We start from the raw sequence: 25,134 nt of genomic DNA, 5'->3' as shown, positions 1-25,134 counted from the left end.
AATTTAATAAAACTACTTGTGCTGGCGTTAGGTTGCAGATTACCATCAGAAGAAAGAAGCCAAACTGTACGGTAAAGGTTTATTATTAATATTCTAATAAGGTTTATTTTTCGCTTGCCCTTACCTGTACTAGGTAAATATTTGTTGCTGTCAGTGGAGTCAAAATGTTTTAAAAGTTGATGCATTTTTAAAGGGTAAGATCTCCATTCCTTTGGTCTCCACACCCTAGACTAAGAACAGGTGAGCAAACTATCCCTGCACTGCTCTGAACATGTTGTTAATAATAAATAGAATCCTCTCTCCCTTTCCCTGCTTTCTATTCTTTAGAGTTCTTAGAGTTCACTATTCTTAGTGTCTGCTCCACTCAACATCTCTGTAGTGACACAACCGAGTTTCACATCAGCACTGTAATTGGTGATATGAACCCACCAGATCACCAGGTGTGCATCATTGCTCCAGCACACTACACCACTTAAACTGGCATTGGTAAATTAAATAATCATTATTCTACCAAGCTAATAAGGCTAATTTCTGAATAATGGTCACTTGTGCAATAGAAGGGGGACCAGTACTGCAACTGTAAGGCAGGATGAACTTAATACTAAAAGAGTGAGGTGGGTAGGGGACTGTGAAAACATCAGGAAAGCCTTTGGTGCTTTCGTCAGTTTCATTTTCTCTTTGAATAAGTAGTTTCAGCAAAGTAGTGAGATCACCTCACCCGAAATACAATGATGGAAGGTGTCAAAGTACAATTCTTCGTTCAGGAGAGCGGAAACAGGAAGAACATCAATAGATAGATTTGCAAAGACATCACCTAAAGGAAAGCTCAAAGTCAACTACTTGTCACTAAAGGCTAAATTAATGGCTCAGAATTTGCTGCAACTGGTCAACAAACAATCTCTGCCATTAGACTTGATCTTGTTCAATGAATATTGGTGATATTTTGAGTTATGATGTGGAGATGCCGGCGTTGGACTGGGGTGAACACAGTAAGAGTTTTAACAACACCAGGTTAAAGTCCAACAGGTTTATTTGGTAGCAAATACCATTAGCTTTCGGAGCGCTGCTCCTTCGTCAGATGGAGTGGAAATGTGCTCTCAAACAGGGCACAGAGACACAAAAATCAAGTTACAGAATACTGATTAGAATGCGAATCCCTACAACCAGCCAGATCTTAAAGATACAGACAATGTGGGTGGAGGGAGCATTAAGCACAGGTTAAAGAGATGTGTATTGTCTCCAGACAGGACAGCCTGCAAGTCCAGGAGGCAAGCTGTGGGGCTTACTGATAATGTGACATAAATCCAACATCCCGGTTTAGGCCGTCCTCATGTGTGCGGAACTTGGCTATCAGTTTCTGCTCAGTGACTCTGCGCCGTCGTGTGTCGTGAAGGCCACCTTCACAGTTTCTGGATGTGCGAGATCGAAATGGCACAGCACCCTCTGCAGGGCACCTGGGATCTGACTGAGCAAGGCAATCAACTGTGTATCTTCTTAACCTGTCACTTGAAGTATTGAGATTAATAGTGTAAGCACTGATGGGGAATTGTGAGTTAGAATGGTGAATTTATCTTTCTGCACCTGATTTGACATGGAATTCAAATTCGGTGAGAAGGGAAATAAAGGCTGACATTGATATAGTGTTTTTTTACAACCATTGGATGTCTCAAAGCATTGGACAGCTGAAATCCTGAAGCTGGACTTGTACCCAGAACCTCATGGCTCAGAGATGAAAGTGCTACTAACTGAGCCATGGCTGACAAGGGAGGGAATGAGTGACTTAGAGAGAGAGAACAGGAGAAAGTGTCCAATTCGAAATAAATCTCCAACAGCAATTAAAACCTGAACAAATGAGACTTCACACCTGTAATAATTAATTTCAGTGCCAGAGAGAATGATTGTCAGGAATTAATGCATCATTAAAAATATGTTTGAATTTGATATGAACTAATTCAAGTTATTGCGGCAAGCTTACTTCATGTCTGCTGTGCAAGTACAATAACTTCACCTGCTGCATGGATTTTATTTTTGCTAAGCAAGCAGTGAATTGGTGCATTTCTCATCACAACTTTACAATTTCCATGTTTAATCTTGCATCTGCTCTCGCCTGAGGTTGCTGAGACATTTGCACAGAAAAACTTTGACAGAGATTTTTGGCTATTGTGCTTATATAATTATGCAACATGTTATTGACAACAGATAACTGAGCTTAGTGTTTAGCTTCCTGCAAACCAGAGTTTTGTGTAGCCAGATAGACGTACCTTGCCTGTAAATGTGAGTGAGAAGACATCAACAAGTGGCCACAGCTTTCCTCTGGTTCTGGCTGACTTGCCTGGTATCCCTCCACTATCCCTGCTCTTCCTCCAAAATGCATAATGGAACTTCCATTTAGGAAACTTATTATTCTAATTGTGCACATACTAAAGAACAGTGGGCAAAAAGCCTTCTGACCAACTAAATGGAGACTGAAAAGAAATAAAAACACACAAAAAAAAATTCAGCCCCAAATATACAACTGATGATACTTAAAATGTATTTGTAAAAGCAGCCTATTATGTGGCACTGGATAGCTGTTTTGTGCAGGCAATTAGATAATTCAGAACCGTAGGCTGAATTATTTGGCTATTCGGGTCGGATCGCAGATGGAAGATATAAAATTGGGCACTATGGCAGAAGCACCTTGTGTGTTGCCCATCCATTCCTGTGGGTAATTTACCTGTGGCAGAGGAGATGCCTGGCAGCCTACTCACATATGGGTCAATTGAGGTTCATCAGACCCCCCCACCCAAGCTGTTCCCTCCTCCCCGCTACCTGACCACCCCAGCCATCACCCCCTTCACTAAGATCTGCCAGCCTGGCCCTGGTGAGACCACAGACTTACCTTGCTCTAGGCTACTAGCTCTTAGAAGACTCGCTGTAGACCCGCTGTGGCCATAGCTCCTAAAAATTGAATACAAAGCAGTCAATTTTAGGATGATTTCACATGAGGAGGGGTTGTGAAAGTGGAAGATGTAACTCAGAAATTACAGAATAAGATGGACAAAATATGCAGAAAATTGTCGGATGAAATTTAATTTACAAGTGCACATAGGAAGACAAAGATGTCACGGATCTTGTTGAACTAGCTAGAAATTAAGTTTAAAAAGATCCAGAAGCCTTTGTCAAATTAACTCTAAATAGGTCCAACCATTATAGAACAGCCTTCAAAAAAGCTAAAAGATTTCAAATAATATAACCAAAATATATAAAATATCAATCAAAGGGTTTAATAATTCGACGATCAGACCACACTTTGAACACTGCGTCTAGTTTAAGAGAGACATTCAACCTCAGTGCATAGAAGAATCACATGCCTGGCCCCCAGTGTTAAGGATCTGAGTTATGAGGAAATATCATATAGACTTGAGTTTCTCAGCTTGGATCATGGCTGAGAGCAGATCTTACAGAGGTATATAAGATTGTAATGTTATATTAAAAAGCTAACCGAGAATATCCCTTTATTTGGTTTTCTGAAGCCAATTGTGTTCTAACTCAGCACCATCTGGGGATTGAACCTGTTATGTTTCTGTTAGAAGCTAATTTTACCAAGCGACCAATCGAAGAACCCTTCTTCACCAATTAATTATAAATTATATTTTGCGCTGCTTGTAATTTTCCAGCTGTTCAACTAACTCTAATCTGAAAATGATGAGTGAGCAGGTTCTGGACAGCAATGGCAAGGTTAGTCATTCCCAGACTGATCCTCCACCAAGACAACGATTCCATGGGCCAACAGAAGCAGCAGCAGAGACAACTCCTGCTCCAATATTACAAAATAAAGAGATGAGTAAAAGGATTCGAATGATTGTAAAGAAGCTCACCATCAAACGCGATGAAAGATCTTTGGCTGCAGAAATGATCAATGACTTGATTGACCGGCTTATTAACTTTCTTCAGAATAATGAGAAGTATGCATGTTTCAAAGAAGTTACGAAACTGACTACTGGGAGCTACTATGAATTTGTTAAGGTTAGTACAACATCAATCAGGTTATTGTCACATTATTGTTTTTGGGTGCTTGCTGTATGCAAATTTGTTGGATTGTGCTTCTCACATTACAATAGTAAAACTGCTTTAGGAAAGAACATAAATGGCTGTAAAGTGTTTTGGGACGTACTGAAGTCATGTAAGGCATTATGTAAATGCAAACCTTTATATTGTACTTAAAGATTGGTGAATTTCAAGTTCTGTAATTGCCTATATTTTAACAGGGATAGGTGACAAAAAAGGTAAGGAGAAAAATCTGAGAGCAATCCCTAGATTATCCTCACAGATTTGTACCTTGAAAATTAATGCTAATATCAGCAAGAGTGGGGGAGGTGGGAGGAAGGGTTGGGGAAGGGAGTAAAATAATTTAAAGCACAGAGGCCTGGATTTTCTGATCTATCAATAATCCTACTGGATTGGCTATCGCTTCTCGGCCTTTTGGCTAAGATCAAGTGTAGTATCGACATGCTGTACTTGGTTGAAGTCATTAGATTACATTTTAGCTTCATTTGAAGCAATTTTTAAAAGCGGCATCTCTGCCTTTTGGCTAAGATGCAAATGAGATCAAGCCTTGGAGGAGGTGCAATGCCTACTCCAATCAGCTTGGATCATGTAGATCAAGCCCAAGACAGGAGGTGAGAGTCCTCTCTTGTCAGCTTGGATCGGGACTGTCTCACTTGTTGAGACTCTGAATTGGACTTGATTTGATTGAATTGGAAAAAAAAAATCCTACTGGATTGGTGATGGGACTGGGTTTATATTCACCCCATCTCACTCCACTCTTTTGGGGTCAGGCTATTTGTTGGTTGAGACCCCAGCAATGTTTCTGGTCATACCAGATGGCTCACCTCAGAGGCATGGTGGTGCAGGGGTGAACAGGAATAGGATGGTGGAATGACTTCAATGACGCACATGAAGTTGGAACTCCCTCAGTTGGCTTCAGGACGAATTGTGATTTCGAAGCCCACACCTGGTCTAGATGTTTTTTCAAGATGACCTCACCCATGCGTATTCTGTAGGATACAGGCCCCATCCGAGACTAAACCGTACCAGGTAATCATGTGGGACTATTTGTGGGGTTCAAAATCACAGTTCGTCCTGGAGCCAACTATGTCCAGCGGGCCGAGAACCGAGACGGGGTTTCAACCTCATGTGCCTCATTGAAGTCATTATAGGTAGGGTGCAAGTGGGGAATCACGGTGATTTTGTTGCATTGCGGAATAGCCAATGGATTTGGTTGTGGCAGGAAACATTTTCCCTTGTTTTCTAAAATATGTTCATGGGCCCTGGTTGAATTCATGGTAGATTGGATTATAAAATGTAAATCATTTTCAATTTTAAATGGCCCTCTATAGCCTTCGCAATGCTGGATGTTAGGAATGTATCCAGGAATGCATAAAAAAGATGAGGGGGGGTGGGCTTGCCCTTCGACTTTCACTGCTAATGGGACCGAATTTTGTGGAGTAGGATTGCCACCTGCCCTGGCTTCCACTGTGAGGCCCAAGCTATTTCAAGATAATTAAAATACCATTTCCATGCTGAGAGCTGACTACGCAATGCTGGGAATGAGAAATCAACCGGCTCCCAAAAGGAGGCAGCTGGCTGGCCCAAGCCTGAGAGGTGGGGCAATCCCAGGTTTGATCAGAGGGCTTCAGACTGGCTGACAACTCATCAGAATTCTTACAGAGATCCAAGGAGGAGCATTTCATTCCTCCTGGCCCCCATCAAAAAATTAAAAGTCTTTTGGCGTGATTTTTTCTTTGTGTGGCCTCGCACTACGTCCTTTACTGACTGCTGATAAGGCCGCTGAACACCTGATACAAATGATCAGACTGTGCAGGTGCATGCTTTGTCTATTTGTACCTGACAACTGTAATTGGAGGCTTGCAACTCGTGTAGGGCCAACATTTCCATGTTTAAAGAGTCAATTTCTGGCTGGTCTGGACAGTGCCTCAGGTTGACCTCCAGTGTTAATGCGATGACTGAGATGACCACCTTGCTCCAATTTTCAATGAATAGATGCCGATTTTACAGGTGTGAAATAAGCAAGCCGACGGCTGAAAACTGAATCCTGTGTTAATGGTAAATTTTGGAAATAATGGCAGAGGCTAGGCTAATGGCAGATCAGCTCCTTGCTGCAGTTCCTTGTCTGCCCTGTCAGGAGAGGCTGGGAAAACAAATGGTATACATTCACAAGTCCAGATCAAAGTTTGAACTAGTGAGTCTCTGAGTTTGCCTCAATCAAAAGTGCACCCTAATGGTCCGGTTGCTCATTACACTGTGTACTGTGGTAGTGAGTCACAAAGACCAAGAGAGTGTCTTAATTATGCTGATTTAGCTGATTGTTTTAAGGCTGCATGTGTTGCCATTGCCATGCATGCATGGTTCTCGTGTTTTACCCCATTACATCATTGCAAGTGGCAAAGTAGGCACCAGCCAGGAGCAGAGATGCTAATCAAACAGTTATTTTTTTTATTCATTCATGGGATGTGGACGTCACTAGGCCAGAATTTATTGCCCATCCCTGAGGGCATTTAGGAGTCAACCACATTGCTGTGGGTTTGGATCTGCAAATAGCCCCATGCCTGGGGCAGCCTTGAAGTGACTAATCCCCAATCACTGCTTCTCCACAGTAGATTTTTAAACAGCATGGCTGAAGACTGTAAATGTGTTCCAGTGGGTCTCAGGATCCTTGGTGACAGAGGGATGGAAAACAAGGTACCTTTCCACTCCTAGCATTTATTTAATCATTCCCACTGGAAAGTGTACCCTTTAATGCCTATACTGGATAGGGAGAGGTTTGAGTCAGCTGTTATGCTATCCAACAAAGAAAGGGGTTTGGGCAGAATGCTGGAAGGTGGCCATGCTTTACGAAAACAGGCCCCAACACAAGTCAGTGATTTTAGAAGAGTAGGTCAGGGAAAGGAGATCTTGTGGTGCAGTGGCTAGTGTCCCTGCCTCGGAGACAGAAGCTCCAGGTTTGAGTTCCATCCCAGGACTTGATGGCCAAGGAAGGTGTGTTTATAATGTTGTCAAACAGGTTGAGTGCATCAACCTGTAAATCCTTCCAACCCAGAAGGGGAAAAAACAGTTTGGATCACTATTCTTATTTTCCCGTTTTACTGTTTTTCCTTCTGGGAAATACCCTAATGGCTGGTGGTAAAAAAGGAGAGAGTCCTGGTCAGCCACGCTTGATGTGTCATGCCACCCCTCAAGCTATAATCTGAGATCACAGACTAGCAACCTGTTCCAGGAATTACTAAATATGGAAACAGATAAAAGTCTGCCTCAGTGAATTATTAGGTGCGGGAAGAGAATAGAGGGAGGCCAGAAAAAGAAATGTCTCTAGTTCTCAGTCATGCCGTAAAGCAGGCTGCTAGTTTCTTCATAGTGAGAGGGAGGATTATGGCACTAGCTGTTGCCAGAACAAAAATATCATGCAACGGTGCTGTAACAAAGTATTCTCAAAGTTTGGCCCCATTCAATGAGTAGGCATTTTTGAAGCTAAGTAAGCATGGGTAGGAAAGGAGAATTGAATTAAAAATAGTGTTTTCCACAGTTTATGCTTGAATCCAGGAATTAAGATTTGAAATTTTGATTTGAATCTAAGCTTCTTAATGTTTTTTTAAATTCATTCCTGGGACATGGGCGTAACTGTCTGGCCAGCATTTATTGCTCATCCCTAGTTGCCCAAGGGCAGTTGAGAGTCAACCACATTGCTGTGGCTCTGGAGTCACATATAGGCCAGACTGGGTAAGGATGGTAGATTTCCTTTCCTAAAGGACATTAGTTAACCAGATGGGGTTTTACTACAATCGACCATGGTTATCAGTGGGTTCTTAATTCCAGATTTTTCTTATTGAATTCAAATTCCACCATCTGCCCTGGCGGGGTTCAAACCTGGGTCCCCAGGATGTTAGCTGAGTTTCTGGATTAATAGTCTAGCGATAATACCACTAGGCCATCGTCTCCCCTAATATGGTAATAAAAATCCTGCACAATAACATGGCTGCACTACTTCTGATGGACCACTCAGTACTGCCAATTGGTGATTAATGCTTTTTTCTCCCCATAGCTTCATTGTTTTTTCAGCATTAATAAGAATTAACTAAGTTATAGCGATCCTTTTAACAACACAGTGAAGAAATCCTGCACAGCTGCTGGATAGGTGAAAAATTGAAATTTGAATTTGGGCACGATCCTATTGGCCTTTCACGCCATGCTCCCGCTGCAGCGACCAGCCAAATCTCCGTTTACTGCAGCGGGATGGGAAAATCCCACCAGCGTGAATGACCGTAACATTCCAGCCAAAGATTTTTAGCTGCTAATTGCCCCTATTTTTTTTATGGCAGTGAACTGTACCAGTACCATTTTCCTCATGTTTTTGTTTATTCAGTTATGGAATGTAGGGGTTGCTGGTTAGACCAGCATTTATGTCCAGCTCTACTTGATGAGGTGATGGCATTCTTGAACTGCTGCAGTCCCTGAGGTGTAGGTACACCCATAGTGCTGCTGGGATGGGGGGATGTGGTTGGGGGGGAATTCCAGGATTTTGACCCAGTGATGTGTAGGGACAGCGGTATATTACAAAGTCAGGATGGTGTGTGATTTGGGGGGGAAACCTACAGGTGGCGGTGTTCCCAGATTTCTGCTGCCCTTGTCCTTCTAGATGGTAGTGGTCATGGGTTTGGAAGATGCTGCCTAAGGAACCTTGGTAAGTTCCTGCAGTGCATCTTGTAGATGGAACTCACCAAGGTTCCTTAGGCAGCACCTTCCAAACCCACATCTAGAAGGACAAGAATAGCAGATAGGTGAGAACACATACTGCATATTCAGCAATGTGTAATGTCACAGGATTTTGGTTGCATGAAAAGATGAGAGAAGCTGGGACTTTTCTCTTTATGAAGCAGAGAAAGATAATAGGGCTGTTCAAAATGATGAAAGGTTTTGATAGCCTAAGTAAAGAGTGTTGGTAGTTGGAGAACATTAAGGTTAAAAGAACAGGAGGGGAGATGAGGAAAGAAAAATTGTGCAGAAATTGTTATGGTTACAAATGACTGCACTGCCTGAAAGGCTGGTGAAAGAGATTTCAATGATATCTTTCAAAATGGAATTGGATATACACTTGAAAAGGAAAATTAGCAGGCCAAAGGAAAATGAACAGGGGAGTGGAAAAAAGTGGATAGCTTTTTCAAAGGGCTGGAAAAGGAATAATAGACCAAATGGGCTTTTTCTGTGCTGTAACGTTCCTTGATCATAGCCAAGCCTAACCTGATGTTAAAACATATGTGTCCTTTCTAATAATATTCACTAGATACCAATCAGTAACAGAAACCCTGACTAAATTATTTTCTCTGCCTAACATTGAGACAAATTGTAGCATCAGATCACCGCTCTGGATGAGATTGATCAATACCTTCAGACCTGGGACTGAACCTGGGATATCCTGGTGTTTGGCTATGTGACATATTTATCCATTCAAACATTGAGGAAGCCCTTACACCGATAGAGTAACATCTACAACACGTTATTTATTTACTCTGATTGCTGGGAAAGGTGCAAGTGAGCAGATGCTAATGAAGCTGAAAAAATAACTTTAATGAAAAACCTTTGATCTGTCAATGTCTTGAGATTCTATTAAATAGAGCAATTTCTTTTAACAACTTTAAATATCCTTCTCCTTAAAGGTGGTACTTCCACCATGGCTGAAGTCTGCAAGCATCTTCAAATATCACCCAAGCCGCCATTCTTTACATTGATCCTAAATGGTTAAAAGTAGTGTGTTATTCAACTGTTGAGGAATCACATCCAATTTCTGATTGTGACCTTACCCAATATCCCCAAATGTGTACATTGGCACCAGGACAGAGAATTCTGGCAGATTTTTTTCCTATCCAATTGTGGTATCTCTACTGTCACTGGGATCAGTATATACAACAAAGAAAAAGAATTGGACATCCTTACAGATGCTGCCAGACCTGCTGAGATTTTGCCGTATTCTTTGTTCTTATTGTGATGGAGTCTAATGGTCTGTTTGGCCCAAGTACATGCTGCCTTCATGAACTGAGCTATTCAAGAAGATAATTTTTAAAATTCATTCATGGGATGTGGGCATCACTGACTGGGCCAGCGTTTACTGCCCATCTCTAATTGCTCTCGAAAGATTTGCTAACCAATTGCAATCGGTCTGGAGTCACATGTATGTCAGACCAGGTAAGGATGGCAGATTTCCTTCCCTAAAGAACATTAGTGAATCAGGTGGGCTTTTACAACAATCGACAATGGTTTCATGGTCATCATTAATTCCAGATATTTATTGGATGCAAATGTCACCATCTGTCATGGTGGGATTTGAATCCTGGTCCCAGTGTATTATCGTGGGATCACTAGACCAGTGGCAATACCATTACGGCACCATCTCCCCTAATTAGTTATCTTTTTATCAAAATTGAAGAATTGTGATTTGTGTGCAATGAGACAGGGTGGGGCAAGTAATTTTTATTTTTCCCCATTTGCATCCATTGACATTTAAAAGTTCCAGATGAAGTTTGAGTCTTTCTGCACTGTTCCACCAACTTGTTTCACTGCATCAAAAAGCACCCTGTTGTAAATTAATGCAATCTTAGACATCACTCAATCTCAACGAAGTTCAATGCTGAATTATAGCCAATTTCATTGATCAGGAACTAATTTGAATCTGGCTGAAAATATTCATTAAAGATCCTAGTCACCATGAGAAGAGGAAAATGTTTTTCATTCCACTTTTCTGTTTGGTTGTTCCCAGATATCTTCCCCTGATGAATTTGATGTCATGCTGACCATACCGCTACCTAGAATCAAGTGGGCAGAAGTGGATGGCTTTTCTGGGCTCTTCTACAAGTTGTCTGTTAGTAGAATGCCGAGGAATGACCTGAAACTGTTCTTACTTGATGATTGTGAAACAATATCACCATTGAAAATGATTGAAGAACTGCGAACGCTAATAAAACAGTTTCTCAGGACTTCGTACAAAGGTTAGTTTACAAAATAGAAAATATATAAAAGATTTCTTTTTAAATAACATTTTATCAGAGTGTATTTGAAACAAAGAAGGGATTATAATCAGTTCCTTTTAACACCAAGTCAATTTCTTTCTGCAAGCCTTACAATGCAACACAATTCAATTACTTATTTTTTATTCTTGGGGTGTTGCAATAGTTCAGTTTATTGGAGTATGAACGCAAAGTGTTGATGAGTAGTGAGGGGTGTGCTTGTGCCCAACATCTCCCACAGTGGTGTCCTTCAGAACAGAGGGTATGTTCTCTGGAAAAACAGAAGGAAAATAGGCCTCTGACCCTTTCTTGTGTACGTTCTAGTGGTTGGCTCAGTCCAGCCTTGGCAGAGGCATAGAAACAGATAATCTGTTCCTCCTGTCTGCTATCAAAACTTAGATCTCAGAGATTAGACAAGATAAGAAAAAATAATCGTCAAAAAATGAAATTTTTACACTCAAAGAAGGGACGGCACAGTGGTTAGCACTGCTGCCTCACAGCACCAGGGACCCCTGCTTGGGTCACTGTCTGTGTGGAGTTTGCGCGTTCTCCCCGTGTCTGCGTGGGTTTCCTCCGGGTGCTCCGGTTTCCTCCCACAGTCTGAAAGACGTGCTGGTTAGGTGCATCGATCCGAACAGGCGCCGGTGTGTGGCGACTAGGGGAATTTCACAGTAACTTCATTGCAGTGTCAATGTAAGCCTTACTTGTGACTAATAAATAAACTTTAAAAGTTATTTTCCATTTGACTCCATGTTGGTAGGTCACCATTCCTCTAACCAGAAATGTATAATCATCTGATTGCTGTCGTTTATGCTGCACTATACCAACAAAAAAGCATAATTCATGCTGGAAATGGAATAGCTCAGTTGTACATGACACATCAGTTGCCTGATAAGAAATGCAAGTGATAAGCAGCATTTGGATTCAACCTTGTGACACGACAGGAGGTTCCCATCACACAGGATAGAATTCTCCCATTCAGCCAGTGGACGGTCTGATAGTGGGCGGGAGTGGAGAATCCAGTGGCCGTTGAAAAGTCGGAAACCCACTGACGTAACAACAGTTTGAAATTCTCCCCATGGCGGTTTGTTCTCCTGCTGCTTGGTGACATGATGGCCATTTGCATCTCATGAATACTCTTTAAAGCAGCATCATGCCAGTAGGATATCATATCAGCTTCAAACCCATTTTGATAAGGTGTGATACGCAGAAGGCAGGCCCCAGTTCACTCAAGACTTCGAGTTGAATGCAACATCCACAGCCTACCTGCCATTGCGTGGCTCTGTTCCTGCTGATTAGAACACCACTCTGCTGGGGCAAACTGATTGTGCCCTCAGTTGGTCTGTCTGGACAACACTGCGCTGCTAGACTCATGGGACCCTCCAGTTTCACTGATTCAGATCAGTACTGTGCCTGGGGTTGGAGGTGCAGGGCCTTCTGCTCCCAGTACCACACACCTGCCTGCCTGGACAGCATTGTGCTGCGGGACTCATGCAACCACCACTTCAACAGACCAAAGCTCGATCAGGGTGGGGTACGAGGTATGGGGGGGGTTGTGTTGAAGACAAGGGAGGCAATGTAGAAGGAGGGCTGTGCAAGGAAAGTAGGGTGGAGGGCAAATACAAGGGGAGGGCAATGTGGGTTGTGCAAGGGTGGCAAGCAGAGGGTCAAGGAGGTGGATAAGGATGATGTATAATGGAACGCAGAGGGAAGACTGAGGGATGGGAAGTTAGACCCTGACAAGTCTGCATGAAATGTTGCCAAACAAGAGGATCAAAGGGATAACACATTATTTACTGGAAGGGGTTGCACGCAGAACTCCAGGATATGGGATGGGGCTTGTTGATGTGTCACATTCGGGATGGTTCGCACGAGGACTTAGAATTTGGGCTGGTGTGGTTTGGGAGGGTCACTCTTGTCCTTAATCCTCTTTGGAAATGGGAACCATCTCAAGACTCAAGGTTAAGGAGCTGGCAGACAGGGGTCAGAGAGTGCAGACATTCCTGCTGCAAAATGGAAACACAGATGACAGGCAGTCCAGGGACAATGTGGACCTCACAGTCCGAGGTTAGTGAAATTAGACTATGCAGAAGAGCACTGAACCTGGAGCAGGAGTAATCATTGGAAGCATGGTGTACGCCTGTTGCAGGAAGGGGCAAGGGCACAGATGGTGTGCATGGCTGTCCCACAGACAAGTTTCATATCATGAGGTTCCAGGTAAATTGGAGGCATGCAGACAGTGAGGGGGAGGGTCAAACTCCATCCTATAGTAGGCAATTATTTACACCGACCATAATCCATTGAAATTTCTGGAATATGTTTAAGGATATAAATCCAAATCTGTTTCGATGGAGTTTATTATTACAACCATTTAATTTGAAGATTATACATGCGGCAGGAAGAGAGAATGTGATTGCAGATGCTTTATTATGACTTTGATGTAAAAGGATAGAACATTCAACATTTCAAAAGGAAGACTGAACTGGACTATACTACTGTTTAACTTTGCTTGCTTAATAATATATATGTCTTATAGAGGAAAAAACTATGGCTTTATGGGGAGAAAATTGAAGACTTTAGAAATTTTTTCACATTCATTCATTTTTTAAAAGGGGGAGGTGTAATGAAAGTGTGCAAATATATATAGTGTGTTTTTTTATCATGGAATCAAATAATGCAGAAGGAGGCCATACTGCCCATCGAGTCTGTACCGACCACAATCCCACCCAGGACCTATCCCCATAACCCCATGCATTTGCCCTAGCTAGGCCCCCTGACACTAAGGGGCAATTTAGCATGGCCAATCCACCTAACCTGCACATCTTTGGACTGTGGGAGGAAACCGGAGCATCCGGAGGAAACCCAAGCAGACACGGGGAGAATGTACAAACTCCACACAGACAGTGACTCAAGCCATAATTCGAACACAAAACCCTGGCACTGTGAGTCAGCACTGCTAACCACTGTGTCACCGTGCTGCCCTGTTTCAGGAGAATGTTTTAAAGTTCAGCTTTTTTCTACAGATAGTCAGTATGTCTGGAGGATTACAGCTCAGATACTGGAAGAGCAGAATAATTATTCATTTCAACCTTGCAAGTGGTTATGTTAAGTGGAGTTAATGGACTTTTGTTTACTTAAGTTCCCCTGGTATTTCAGATTAGAGTGGTTGACAGAGTCATGCAATGTTGTGGTTTATGTGCAGTCCTGGATCTGTAGCAGAAAAAGAACAGGCTTTTGATCAAAGGAGTGGGAGCTTGGTTGTTCTGGTTGAAGTTAGGAGAGTTTTGCAGGCTCCTGAAAGTTCTATATCTCTCTGAAAACTCCAAGGCTGTCTATACTCATTATATCAAGTATAATTGTGATTGCTAACTATATTTAAAGTGGGTTTTAAGTCTGTCAGAAGAATGTTGCTTATGTGGAACTGAGATAATCATTAGAAATTAGAGTTGTTAATTTTCATGTTTAAAGATTGTTCAATTTTTAAAATGAAGCTACTTAATTTTGATAGAGTTATACTTAAACTGTATTATGAATAAAGCTTGCTTTGGTGAAAGATCCTTAATTTGTCGGTGAGATTACTCTTGGAATGAAGCATTCTTTCCTGCCAAAATAGAAAAACTGTTGGGTCTAGTCTGGCTTCACAATACACCTTGGGGTTCTGATCCGGGACCTAACAAAAAGCATTACCACCACTGAATCCTCAACTATCAACATCCTAGCTGGTACCCTTGACCAGAAACTGAACTGCATTAGACATATAAATGCCGTGGCTACAAGAGAAGGTCATGGCTAGGAATCCTATGGTGAGTAACCCCCCTCTTGACTCCCAAAAGCCTGTCCACCATCTCCAGGGCACAAGTCTGGAGTGTGATGGAATACTCTCCACTTGCCTAGACGAGCGCACGGTGGCACAGTGGTTAGCACTGCTGTCTCACAGCTCCAGGGACCTGGGTTCGATTCCCGGCTTGGGTCGCTGTCTGTGTGGAGTTTGCACATTCCCCTCGTGTCTGCGTGGGTTTCCTCTGGATGCTCCAGTTTCCTCCCACAGTCCAAAGATATGCGGGTTAGGTGCATTAGCCATGCTAAATTGCCCCTTAGTGTCCCGGGATGCATAGGTTAGAGGGAATAGTGGGGTAAATATGTCGGGTTAAGGGGATAGGGCCGAGGTGGGATTGTTGTTGGTGCAGACTCGATGGGCTGAATGGCCTCCTTCTGCACTGTAAGGATTCTAAATCTATTTTATATTCTATATCAACACTCAAGAAGCTCAACACCATCCAGAACAAGACAGTCTGCTTGATTGCAACCCCATCCACATCATTCACTCTGTCCACTACCGATGCACAGTGGCAACAGTGTGTACCATCTATAAAATGCCCTGCTGGAACTCACCAAGGCTCCTCAGACAGCTGCTGCCAAACTCACAACGCTACTATCTAGAAGGAAAAAGGCAGTAGACACATGGGAACACCACCACCTGGACATTCCCCTCCAAGCCATACCCCACCCTGATTTGGAAATATATTGCCATTCCTTCACTGTTGCTGAGTCAAAATCCTTGAACTTCCTCCCTTAAAACATTGTGGGTGTACCTACACTACATGGACCTCAACGCTTCAAGAAGGCAGATTACCACCAACATCTCAATGGCAATTAGAGATGGACAAAAAATTTTGGTCTAGCCAGCAATGCGCACATTCCATGAATGTATTAAAAAATGACCAGACTAGGGAATGTGTGATCAGCAATATTCCCCACCGATAAACCGATCACTGTTCAGTGATTCTTCATGGAAACTGTCTGTGCTAAGATATCAGTCTCACAACACCAGGTTAAAGTCCAACAGGTTTATTTGGCAGCAGGAGCTTTCGGATGCTGCTCCTTCATCAGCTGAGTGGAAAGTTGGGTTCACAAACATGGCATATATAGACAGAGACTCAATTGCAAGATAATGGTTGGAATGTGAGTCTTAACAGGTATAGACAATGCGAGTGGAAAGAGGGTTGAGCACAGGTTAAAGAGGTGTGAATTGTCTCAAGCCAGGACAGTTAGTAAGATTTTGCGAGCCCAGGCAAGTCGTGGGGGTTACAGGTAGTGTGACATGAACCCAAGATCCAGGTTGAGGCCACCCTCATGTGTGCAGAACTTGGCTATCAGTTTCTGCTCGGCGATTCTGCATTGTCGTGTGTCTTGAAGGCCGCTTACCCGAAGATCAGAGGCCGAATGTCCTCAACTGCTGAAGTGTTCCCCGACAGGAAGGGAACACTCTTGCCTGGTGATTGTCGAGGGTGTCCATTCATCCGTTGTTGTAGCGTCTGCATGGTCTTGCCAATGTGCCATGCCTCGGGACATCCTTTCCTGCAGCATATCAGGTAGACAATGTTGGCCAAGTCACAAGACTATGTACTGCGTACCTGATGGATGGTGTTCTCATGTGAGATGATGGCATCCGTGTCGATGATCTGGCATGCCTTGCAGAGGTTGCTGTGGCAGGATTGTCTAGTGTTGTGGTCCTGAAGGCTGGGTAGTTTGCTGCGGACAATGGTCTGTTTGAGGTTGTGCGGTTCTTTGAAGGCAAGTAGTGGGGGTGTGAGGATGGCCTTGGCGAGATGTTTGTCTTCATCGATGACATGTTGAAGGCTCCGAAGAAGATGTCGTAGCTTCTTCTCTCCGGGGAAGTATTGGACGACAAAGGGTACTCTGTTGGCTGTGTCCCGTGTTTGTCTTCTGAGGAGGTCGGTGCGGTTTTTTGCTGTGGCGCGTCGGAACTGTCGATCGATGAGTCGAGTGCCATATCTTGTTCTTAAAAGGACATCTTTCAGCGTCTGCAGGTGTCTGTTGCTATCCTCCTCATCTGAGCAGATCCTTTGTATACGGAGGGCTTGTCCATTGGGGATGGCTTCTTTATCGTGTTTAAGGTGGAAGCTGGAGAAGTGGAGCATCGTGAGGTTATCCATGGGCTTGTGGTACAGTGAAGTGCTGAGCTGACCGTCCTTGATGGAGATGCGTGTGTCCAAGAATGCAACTGATTCTGGAGAGTAGTCTATGGTGAGTCTGATGGTGGAATGGAACTTGTTGATATCATCATGTAGTTGTTTCAGTGTTTCTTTGCCGTGAGTCCAAAGGAAGAAAATGTCATCGGTGTATCTAGTGCATAGCGTCGGTTGAAGGTCCTGTGTGGTGAAGAGGTCTTGTTCGAACCTGTGAATGAAGATGTTGGCACATTGAGGTGTGAACTTGGTTCCCATGACTGTTCCGTGTGTCTGGATGAAGAACTGATTGTTGAAGATGAATATGTTGTGGTCCAGGATGAAGCGGATGAGTTGTAGAATTGCGTCTGGAGATTGGCAGTTGTTAGCATTGAGTACTGAGGCAGTTGCAGCAATGCCATCGTTGTGGAGGATCCTGGTGTAGAGTGCCAAGACATCCATTGTGACGAGGAGTGTTCCTGGTTCAACTGCTTCATGGGTGCTGAGTTTCTGTAAGAAGTCTGTAGTGTCACGACAGAAGCTGGGGGTTCTTTGTACAATTGGTTTCAGGATGCCCTCAACGTAGCCGGAGGGGTTCTTACACAGGGTCCCATTGCCTGATACAATAGGATGGCCGGGTGTGTTGGCCTTGTGTATCTTCGGGAGGCAGTAGAGATCTCCAACGCGGGGAGTACGTGGGATTAGAGCATGGAGAGTGCTCTGAAGGTCTGGATCAAATGTCTTCATCAGTTTGTTGAGTTGGCGGGTGTGTTCTTTTTTCGGATCTGCGGGTAACTGTCTGTAGTGTTCCTGGTTGTTCAGTTGTTGGTACTCTTTGCAGTAATCTGTTCTGTTCAGTATGACGGTGACCCCTCCTTTTGTCTGCTGGTTTGATGACAATGTTGGGGTTGGTCTTGAGAGCGCGGATGGCATTGCGTTGTGCTTGGGTGACGTTCGGGACTGTCTTGTGAGTGCGGCTGATGAATTGACGCATCTCCTGATGGCTTGGGCATACATGTTGAGTCGAGGGCAGCGGCCTTCTGGAGGGGTCCAATTCCACTCTTTCTTCTTTGGTTATGCACCGCGGATCTGTCGGCTGTTCCAGTTCATTGGCTGTCTCATTGGGTCCGCTGTTGGCCTCTTGGGGTTTGCGGAAGAACACCCGGAGCTTCATTCGCCTGATGAATTCCTCTGTGTCCGCCACAAGACTGATGGGATCCATTTTGGTGGTGGGGCAGAAATTGAGCCCTCAGCTGAGAACTTCAATTTCATCTGGTTGAAGGGTATAGTTTGACAAGTTGACAATGGACTTTCTTGCAGTGGTACTTCTCCAGTTTCCATCCTAAACACATTAAAGAAGCCATCCCTTATGGACAAGCCCTCCGTATACACAGAATCTGCTCAAGTGAGGAGGATCGCAACAGACACCTACAGACGCTGAAAGATGCCCTTGTAAGAACAGGATATGACGCTCGACTCATCGATCGACAGTTCCGATGCGCCACAGTGAAAAACTGCACCGACCTCCTCAGAAGACAAACATGGGACACGGCGAACAGAGTACCCTTCATTGTCCAGTGCTTCCCTGGAGCTGAGAGGCTATGACATCTTCTTCGGAGCCTTCAACATGTCATCGATGAAGATGAATATCTCGCCAAGGCCATCCCCACACCCCCACTACTTGCCTTCAAACAACCGCGCAACCTCAAACAGACCATTGTTCGCAGCAAACTACCCAGCCTTCAGGAGAACAGTGACCACAACACCAAACAACCCTGCCACAGCAACCTCCGCAAGATGTGCCAGATCATCGACACGGATGCCATCGTCTCACGTGCGAACACCATCCATCAGGTACACGGTACATACTTTTGCAACTCGGCAAACGTTGTCTACTTGATATGCTGCAGGAAAGGATGTCCCGAGGCATGGTACATTGGTAAGACCATGCAGACGCTATGACAACGGATGAATGGACACCCTCGACAATCACCAGGCAGGAGTGTTCTCTTCCTGTCGGGGAACACTTCAGCAGTCGAGGACATTCAGCCTCCGATCTTCGGGTAAGCATTCTCCAAGGCGGCCTTCAAGACACACGACAACGCAGAATTGCCGCCGAGCAGAAACTGATAGCCAAGTTCCGCACACATGAGGATGGCCTCAACTTGGATCTTGGGTTCATGTCACACTACCTGTAACCCCCACGACTTGCCTAGGCTTGCAAAATCTTTCCTAGCTTGAGACAATTCATACTTCTTTAACCTGTGCTTAACCCTTTCTCCACTTGCATTGTCTAAAACTGTAATGACTTGATTACCTGTTAAGACTCGCATTCCAAACATTATCTTGCAATTGAGTCTGTGTCTCTATATGCCCTGTTTGTGAACCCAACTCTCCACTCACCTGATGAAGGAGCAGCACTCCAAAAGTTCATGCTACCAAATAAACCTGTTGGACTTTAACCTGGTGTTGTGAGACTTCTTACTGTGCCTACCCCAGTCCAATGCCGGCATCTCCACATCATGTACTAAGACATCAGGTGAGGATAGAATTGGTTGTTGACAAGGATATTCCTCGTTCATGTAAGGGGAATGGTCCCTTTAGCAAAACATTGGAGGGCGATGAGTCAGGAAAAGAAGGGGAAGAAAAGAGTGGGCAAAATTAATCAAAATGAACAGTTTGCTCTGGTTCTGTCATCATATCCGCTTATTCTGTGTGTACCTCTGGTTGAATAGGTTGCCATAAGAAGTGGAGTGTGAAATTACAGAGGAAAACCCAGGGAAGCCCTGCTGTCACCCTGCTCCTGTGGAACAGTGAAAGAAAGCAGAATATTTCCATTGATATTGTTCTTGGTTTGGAGGTTTTTCAGAAGTGGCCAAATTGTACCGACGATGGCATGAATATTGAGGAGTGGCTCAGTAAAAAAACAAAGGGGGATTTGAAACATCAGCCATTTTACTTTGTGCCAAAGCACCCACGCAGGAGGGCATTGGCAGAAGAGTTGAAAGGTATGTTGATGGCCGATGCTTCAGATAAAAGTACTGGAACCATTCAAATATTATAAAGTACCTAATATCAGGTGTAGCTTGTGTCGTTCATTCAGTTTTACTTCTGTGCATAACTTAAGGCATAAAACAAGAAAATCCCCACAAAATCGGATCTTTAAGAGACATTTCAATCACAACCTGTATGCTTTTCTCTTCCTGATCAATGTTGTGTTGTTGCAGAGACCTGGCGTATTTCCTTCTCTCACGTTGAAAAAAGTTTATTGATGAACCATGGTGCCATGAAGAACTGCTGTGAGAAGGGAGCAGTTCGCTGCTGCAGGTGAACAACAGCAACAAACTACATTTATACAGCAGCTCTAACATAGTTGAATGTCCTAGGACTGTTATCAAACAAAAATTGACGTACGAACATATGAAGCAGGAGCCACTCAGCCCCTCAAGCCTGCTCTGCGATTCAGTAAGATCATGGCTGATCTGACTGTAACCTCAATCCTACATTCCTGCCAACCCTTCACTCCCTTGCTTATCAAACATCTATCTACTTCTGCCTTGAAGATATTTAAACACTGGGGTGGTCTTACCAGAATTTGGTAGAGTGCTGGTTCTGGCAAGAAAAACAGCGTGTTTTCCCCCCAGAGAAACATGTTGTTTTTCTCTCCAGATCTTAGCACACCCTGTCAGAAAAAACAGGTGGGCAAGTTTAATGCCATCATGTAAAGAGGCGGGACCTAAACACACCAGACAGGCCCAGCTGCACTGAGATTGGGGCGCCATGTTTAAAGGGCACCCTGATCAGAACATGAATGGTCCTCCCCCCAGTATGCCTCGGGGGCTTCCCCCCAAACCCCTGATTGGACTCGGCACTTCTCCCCCACTCCCAATGATCGGAGTCAGCATTCAATCCCCCACCCCACTGATCGGACTTGGCACCTCCTCCCCACCCCCCTGATCGGAGTCGATATCTCTCCCCCTCCCCCAACAGTCAGTGCCAGCACCCCCCCCACCACCGTCGAACATTGGATCCCCCCAACTCACAGTCAATGCTGGCATCCCCTCCTCTTCCCAACGCATAAGGCTCCCACCGGGGTCCACTCCTGGCACTGCCCCCAGCACAGGTTGGCTCTGACAGGCAACTTGGCAGAGTCATCCTGTGCCCGGGGGCATTGGCAGGCCACAGCCTGGCTATGTCCCTCTCCCCCAGAGGCTATACTCACCTTTATGCCCCCCATGGGGGTCCCCACAACAGGTTCATATCTGGGTGAACCTGTTGTAAACCTCACGTCGGCGAGGTTTGGAAATACAGTGGGGGGCTCAATAAACGGCATGGGGGCAGGTTAATGAAATGTAAATCTATAAAAATGTATTTAAATCAGGTTCATGTTCACAATAAGTGTGAAGCTGATTCCATTGCCAGCAAAGGGCAGCGACAATTGAAAGTCGTGATCTTGCCGGCGAGATCAGCGACTTCCGGGTTTCGTTGCATCTTGAGCTCCTGCTGGCAATCTCACGGACGGTGAGAGTGGGCTCAAGGTCCCACCCGTTGCCTTTTGAGGAAGAGAATTCCAGAGTCTCAGAACCCTCAGAGAAAAACAAAATCCTCATCACTGACTTAAATGGGTGACACCATTATTTTTAAATAGTGGCCCCTACTTCTAGATTCTCTCACAAGAGAAAACATCCTTTCCACATCCATCCTGTCAAGTCTCCTCAGGATGTTACATATTTCAATCAAGTCATTTCTTACTCATTTAAATTCCAAAGGAAAGAAGCCTAGCCTATTGAGTTTTTCCTCATACGACCAACCCTGGAATAAGACATTCCAGGTATTCATCTCATAAGCCTTCTGAACTACTTCCAATGGATTTAAATCTTTACTTAAATAAGGAGACCAATGATGTACACGATAACCTGTATGTGGTCTCACTAATGCCCTGCAAAACTGAAGAATAACCTCACTGGTCTTATATTCAGCTCCCCCTACAATAAACAATAACATTGTATTAGCTTTGCTCATGGAGCCCGTATGAGGACAGGTGACCAAAAGCCTGGTTGAAGAGGAGTCTTAAAGGAGGAGAGAGGGGTTTAGATGTTCAAGGAAGAAATTCCAGAGTTTAGAATGTAGACAGCATAGTTGCAATGATGGAATAAAGAGATGATCTGGAGATGCCGGCGTTGGACTGGGGTAAACACAGTAAGAAGTTTAACAACACCAGGTTAAAGTCTCCACTCCACCTGACGAAGGGACAGCCTGTTCCGAAAGCTAGTGGCATTTGCTACCAAATAAACCTATTGGACTTTAACCTGGTGTTGTTAAACTTCTTACTGGGATAAAGAGAGTCAGGGTATACTAGAGAGCCAGAATTGGAGAATAGAATCATAGACTCCCTACAGTGTAGGAGTAGGCCATTCAGCCCATTAAGTCTGCACCGACTCTCTCTGACGGTAAGGTTGCATCCAGGCCCTCTCCCCCACCTATCCCCATTACCCCACACATTTACCATGGCTAATCCATCTAACCTACACATCTTAGGACACTAAGGGGCAATAGAGAGTTTTTGGTGGATTGTAGGGTGGAGCAGCGTACAGAGAGGGGGGGGGGGGGGGGAGGGACCAGGGATTTCAACATAAGAATGGACATTTTAAATTTGGGACATTGCATAGATCAGCAAGCACAGGGGTAATGGATTAATGGGACGTGGTTCGAATTAGGGTATCAGCAGCAGAACTTGAGATGAGCTGCAGTATGCAGTGGGTGGAAGATATGAAGCCTTCCAGGAAAGCATTGGGACAATTGAATCTGAAGCTATCGTAAGCAAGAGCAGAGGTCATAAGCATCTACTGATGTAATCGTTTTCTTCCATTTTTGTTTTCCTGTTGCACCAGAAACAATATTTGGTGTACAGTGTAATAAAAATGATTTGAGAAAAGACTTGCGTTTTATATCTATAATGTAACCTGTATGTGTGTGCGTGTCTGTGTAATTGTAATGCAAACCAATGATCCATCATTGCTGCATATATTTTAGAGCACTCCTATGCTCTGGTCAAACTTTTTCTTGTATAGCTGAACATCAAAATTAATTGCAGTTTACTAGCATTCCCCAGTTATTTTTCATATTTATCGGTAACAAAGAAAACAATGTAAGATATGTTTGACAATGATATGGCCCATGCTTTTATTTTTGGTTTGCTTTCCTGGTGCATATAGAAAAATAAAAGATTGTAAAGTAATATTTAATGTCAGGTTTCCCAAGTTATGCTCAGCCCTTACTTGCTAACTTTAAATACGCTTCATTTTAGATTACCAATTTATTTTCATTATTTTCTCTATCTATTGTGCGGTATTTTTCTACAAGTGCCACAGATGTGGAAGTGCTGAATTTATTATTTTTCGTCTGTCCTATTTCTTTCCTCCAGGAAAAGCTGTCTCAGACTCATGAAGTATCTTGTTCATGTCCTGAAAGAACAGTACCCAAAGGAGCTATCTAAACTCAACTCCTATTGTGTAAAGACTGCTTATTTCCATTCAATGGTCCGAAGACCCAAAGATGACCAATGGTCTGCCTCCAAGGTGGACATATGCTTTCTCAATTTCCTAGATGATTTCATTGAACACGTAGAAAAGGCAGAGCTAAAACACTTCTTCGTGGCTACCTGCAATTTATTTGACTCCACGCATTTTGCACCAAAGAATTTAAAATTCCTGTTGAAGATCCTAAAGGAGCAAAAAGCAAATCAAATTCCGGCATTTGCACCTCCCGAGGAACACCAGCAGGAAGCACTTGTACCTCAGAGTCAGAACCTATTAGTTAAACTAGCAGCATTTTCTATGATCTTATTAATCCTTGTATTTTTTGTCAAAACCTTTTAAATACCTTGTTAGTGATGTGTTGGCTTTGATGAACTACTCACATTATGATGCTGCATGGGATTCACTCCGACTATCAGACCTGTGTTTTAATTTTTTTAAATGCTATTGCCTTCCAGTAAATCTTTTTCTTCTCTCCCCATATTTTTCCTTTCTTCAAGATGATGATTCATGATGGGTTACTTTTCTTGTCCAATATTCTAATTATTTACCATGGAAAGAAAGAGAAGTAGAGCAGGAATAAATAACAGAAAGATAAAAATCAAAAAACATTTAAAAGCACATCATCACATTACTCAGAAATGCCCCAAAGCATTTCACATACAGTGGATTACAGCTGCTATGTAAGCAAACTAGTCCAGCTAAGTAATAGGTAGATTTTATTTTCTTATTCTTCTTAAGTTTAAGGTCTTCCACTGCCTCCCTGAATTTTCCCCAATTCTGAACCACCACTGGGATATTGTTCCATAGGCATTAGGACAGCGCTCAAGCGCTCTTCAAATGTGAACCTCAACTGTGAGACAAATTTGTTCCCTGGCCAGTTTTTAGGCAACTTACTGAAGCAGTAGGCCTTGTTGCAGCTTTGCAAAAGGTCACTTTACATTGTGACATTATTCAAATGAAGTCCAGCTGCAAAATTCTCTATGTTTCACACCACACTTCTTGAAACTGTCCAGACCTGCTTAATGCATGTTCCTGAAATTAGATTGCCAACAGATAGCGAGTGATGGCTTTTTGGACAGTTTTGAGTGCTGTATTACCTTCCACATTTGTGGAAGACTCCATTACTCCTGCCGCAGAACAAAGTTCAGCCAAAATAATATGGGCTTTGTGCACTCTCAGTAATACCTTCAGGTCCAACTTGACAAATCACTATAATTATACCTGGGCATGACAGAGGGAATCTATCGTTAGTACCTTTGCTTCACTGAAAAAATACTAACAAAGTGTGTAGACTGTACTGGTTAAGAAGAAGGCCGACCAATACCTTCTTAGGGTGATGAAGGATGGACAATAAATGCTGGTCTTTTCCAGTGATGCTTACTGCTCAAATAATGATTAAACAAAACACTCTGAAGCCAGTGGCAACTGGTGTGGCTGCCTGTGGTTACAGGAGCAACAACACCATTACCTTTTTATCCTACATGATGTATCCAAACCGCCACAATGAGCATAAGCCAATTAGGGCAGCAGCAATCTTTATCTGAGTGGGGAAGCAATTCAGGAAGAGGG

The 25,134-nt window shown here is 43.6% G+C and overlaps 1 protein-coding gene and 1 non-coding gene across 2 annotated transcripts; both read left to right on the top strand.

The window, feature by feature from the left end:
• LOC144508962 (cyclic GMP-AMP synthase) lies at window positions 1–24,380 on the top strand. The gene is made up of 6 exons (XM_078237181.1): window positions 1–71; window positions 3,660–4,008; window positions 10,811–11,039; window positions 19,762–20,034; window positions 20,254–20,353; window positions 23,451–24,380. Exons 2-6 carry the CDS (start codon window positions 3,685–3,687, stop codon window positions 23,902–23,904), a joined length of 1,380 nt encoding a protein of 459 aa, XP_078093307.1. The 5' UTR covers window positions 1–71; window positions 3,660–3,684; the 3' UTR covers window positions 23,905–24,380.
• LOC144509600 (U2 spliceosomal RNA) lies at window positions 4,449–4,640 on the top strand. Its single transcript, XR_013500510.1, has one exon. It is a non-coding gene; the product is annotated as a U2 spliceosomal RNA (small nuclear RNA).
• Window positions 24,381–25,134: the final 754 nt, after the last annotated feature.

The sequence above is a fragment of the Mustelus asterias genome, chromosome 21 (genome assembly GCF_964213995.1).
Source record: "Mustelus asterias chromosome 21, sMusAst1.hap1.1, whole genome shotgun sequence".
Taxonomy (NCBI): Eukaryota; Metazoa; Chordata; class Chondrichthyes; order Carcharhiniformes; family Triakidae; genus Mustelus; species Mustelus asterias.
The sequence above is the reverse complement of the archived record's forward strand: the minus strand, read 5'-3'. Positions and strand labels throughout refer to the sequence as shown.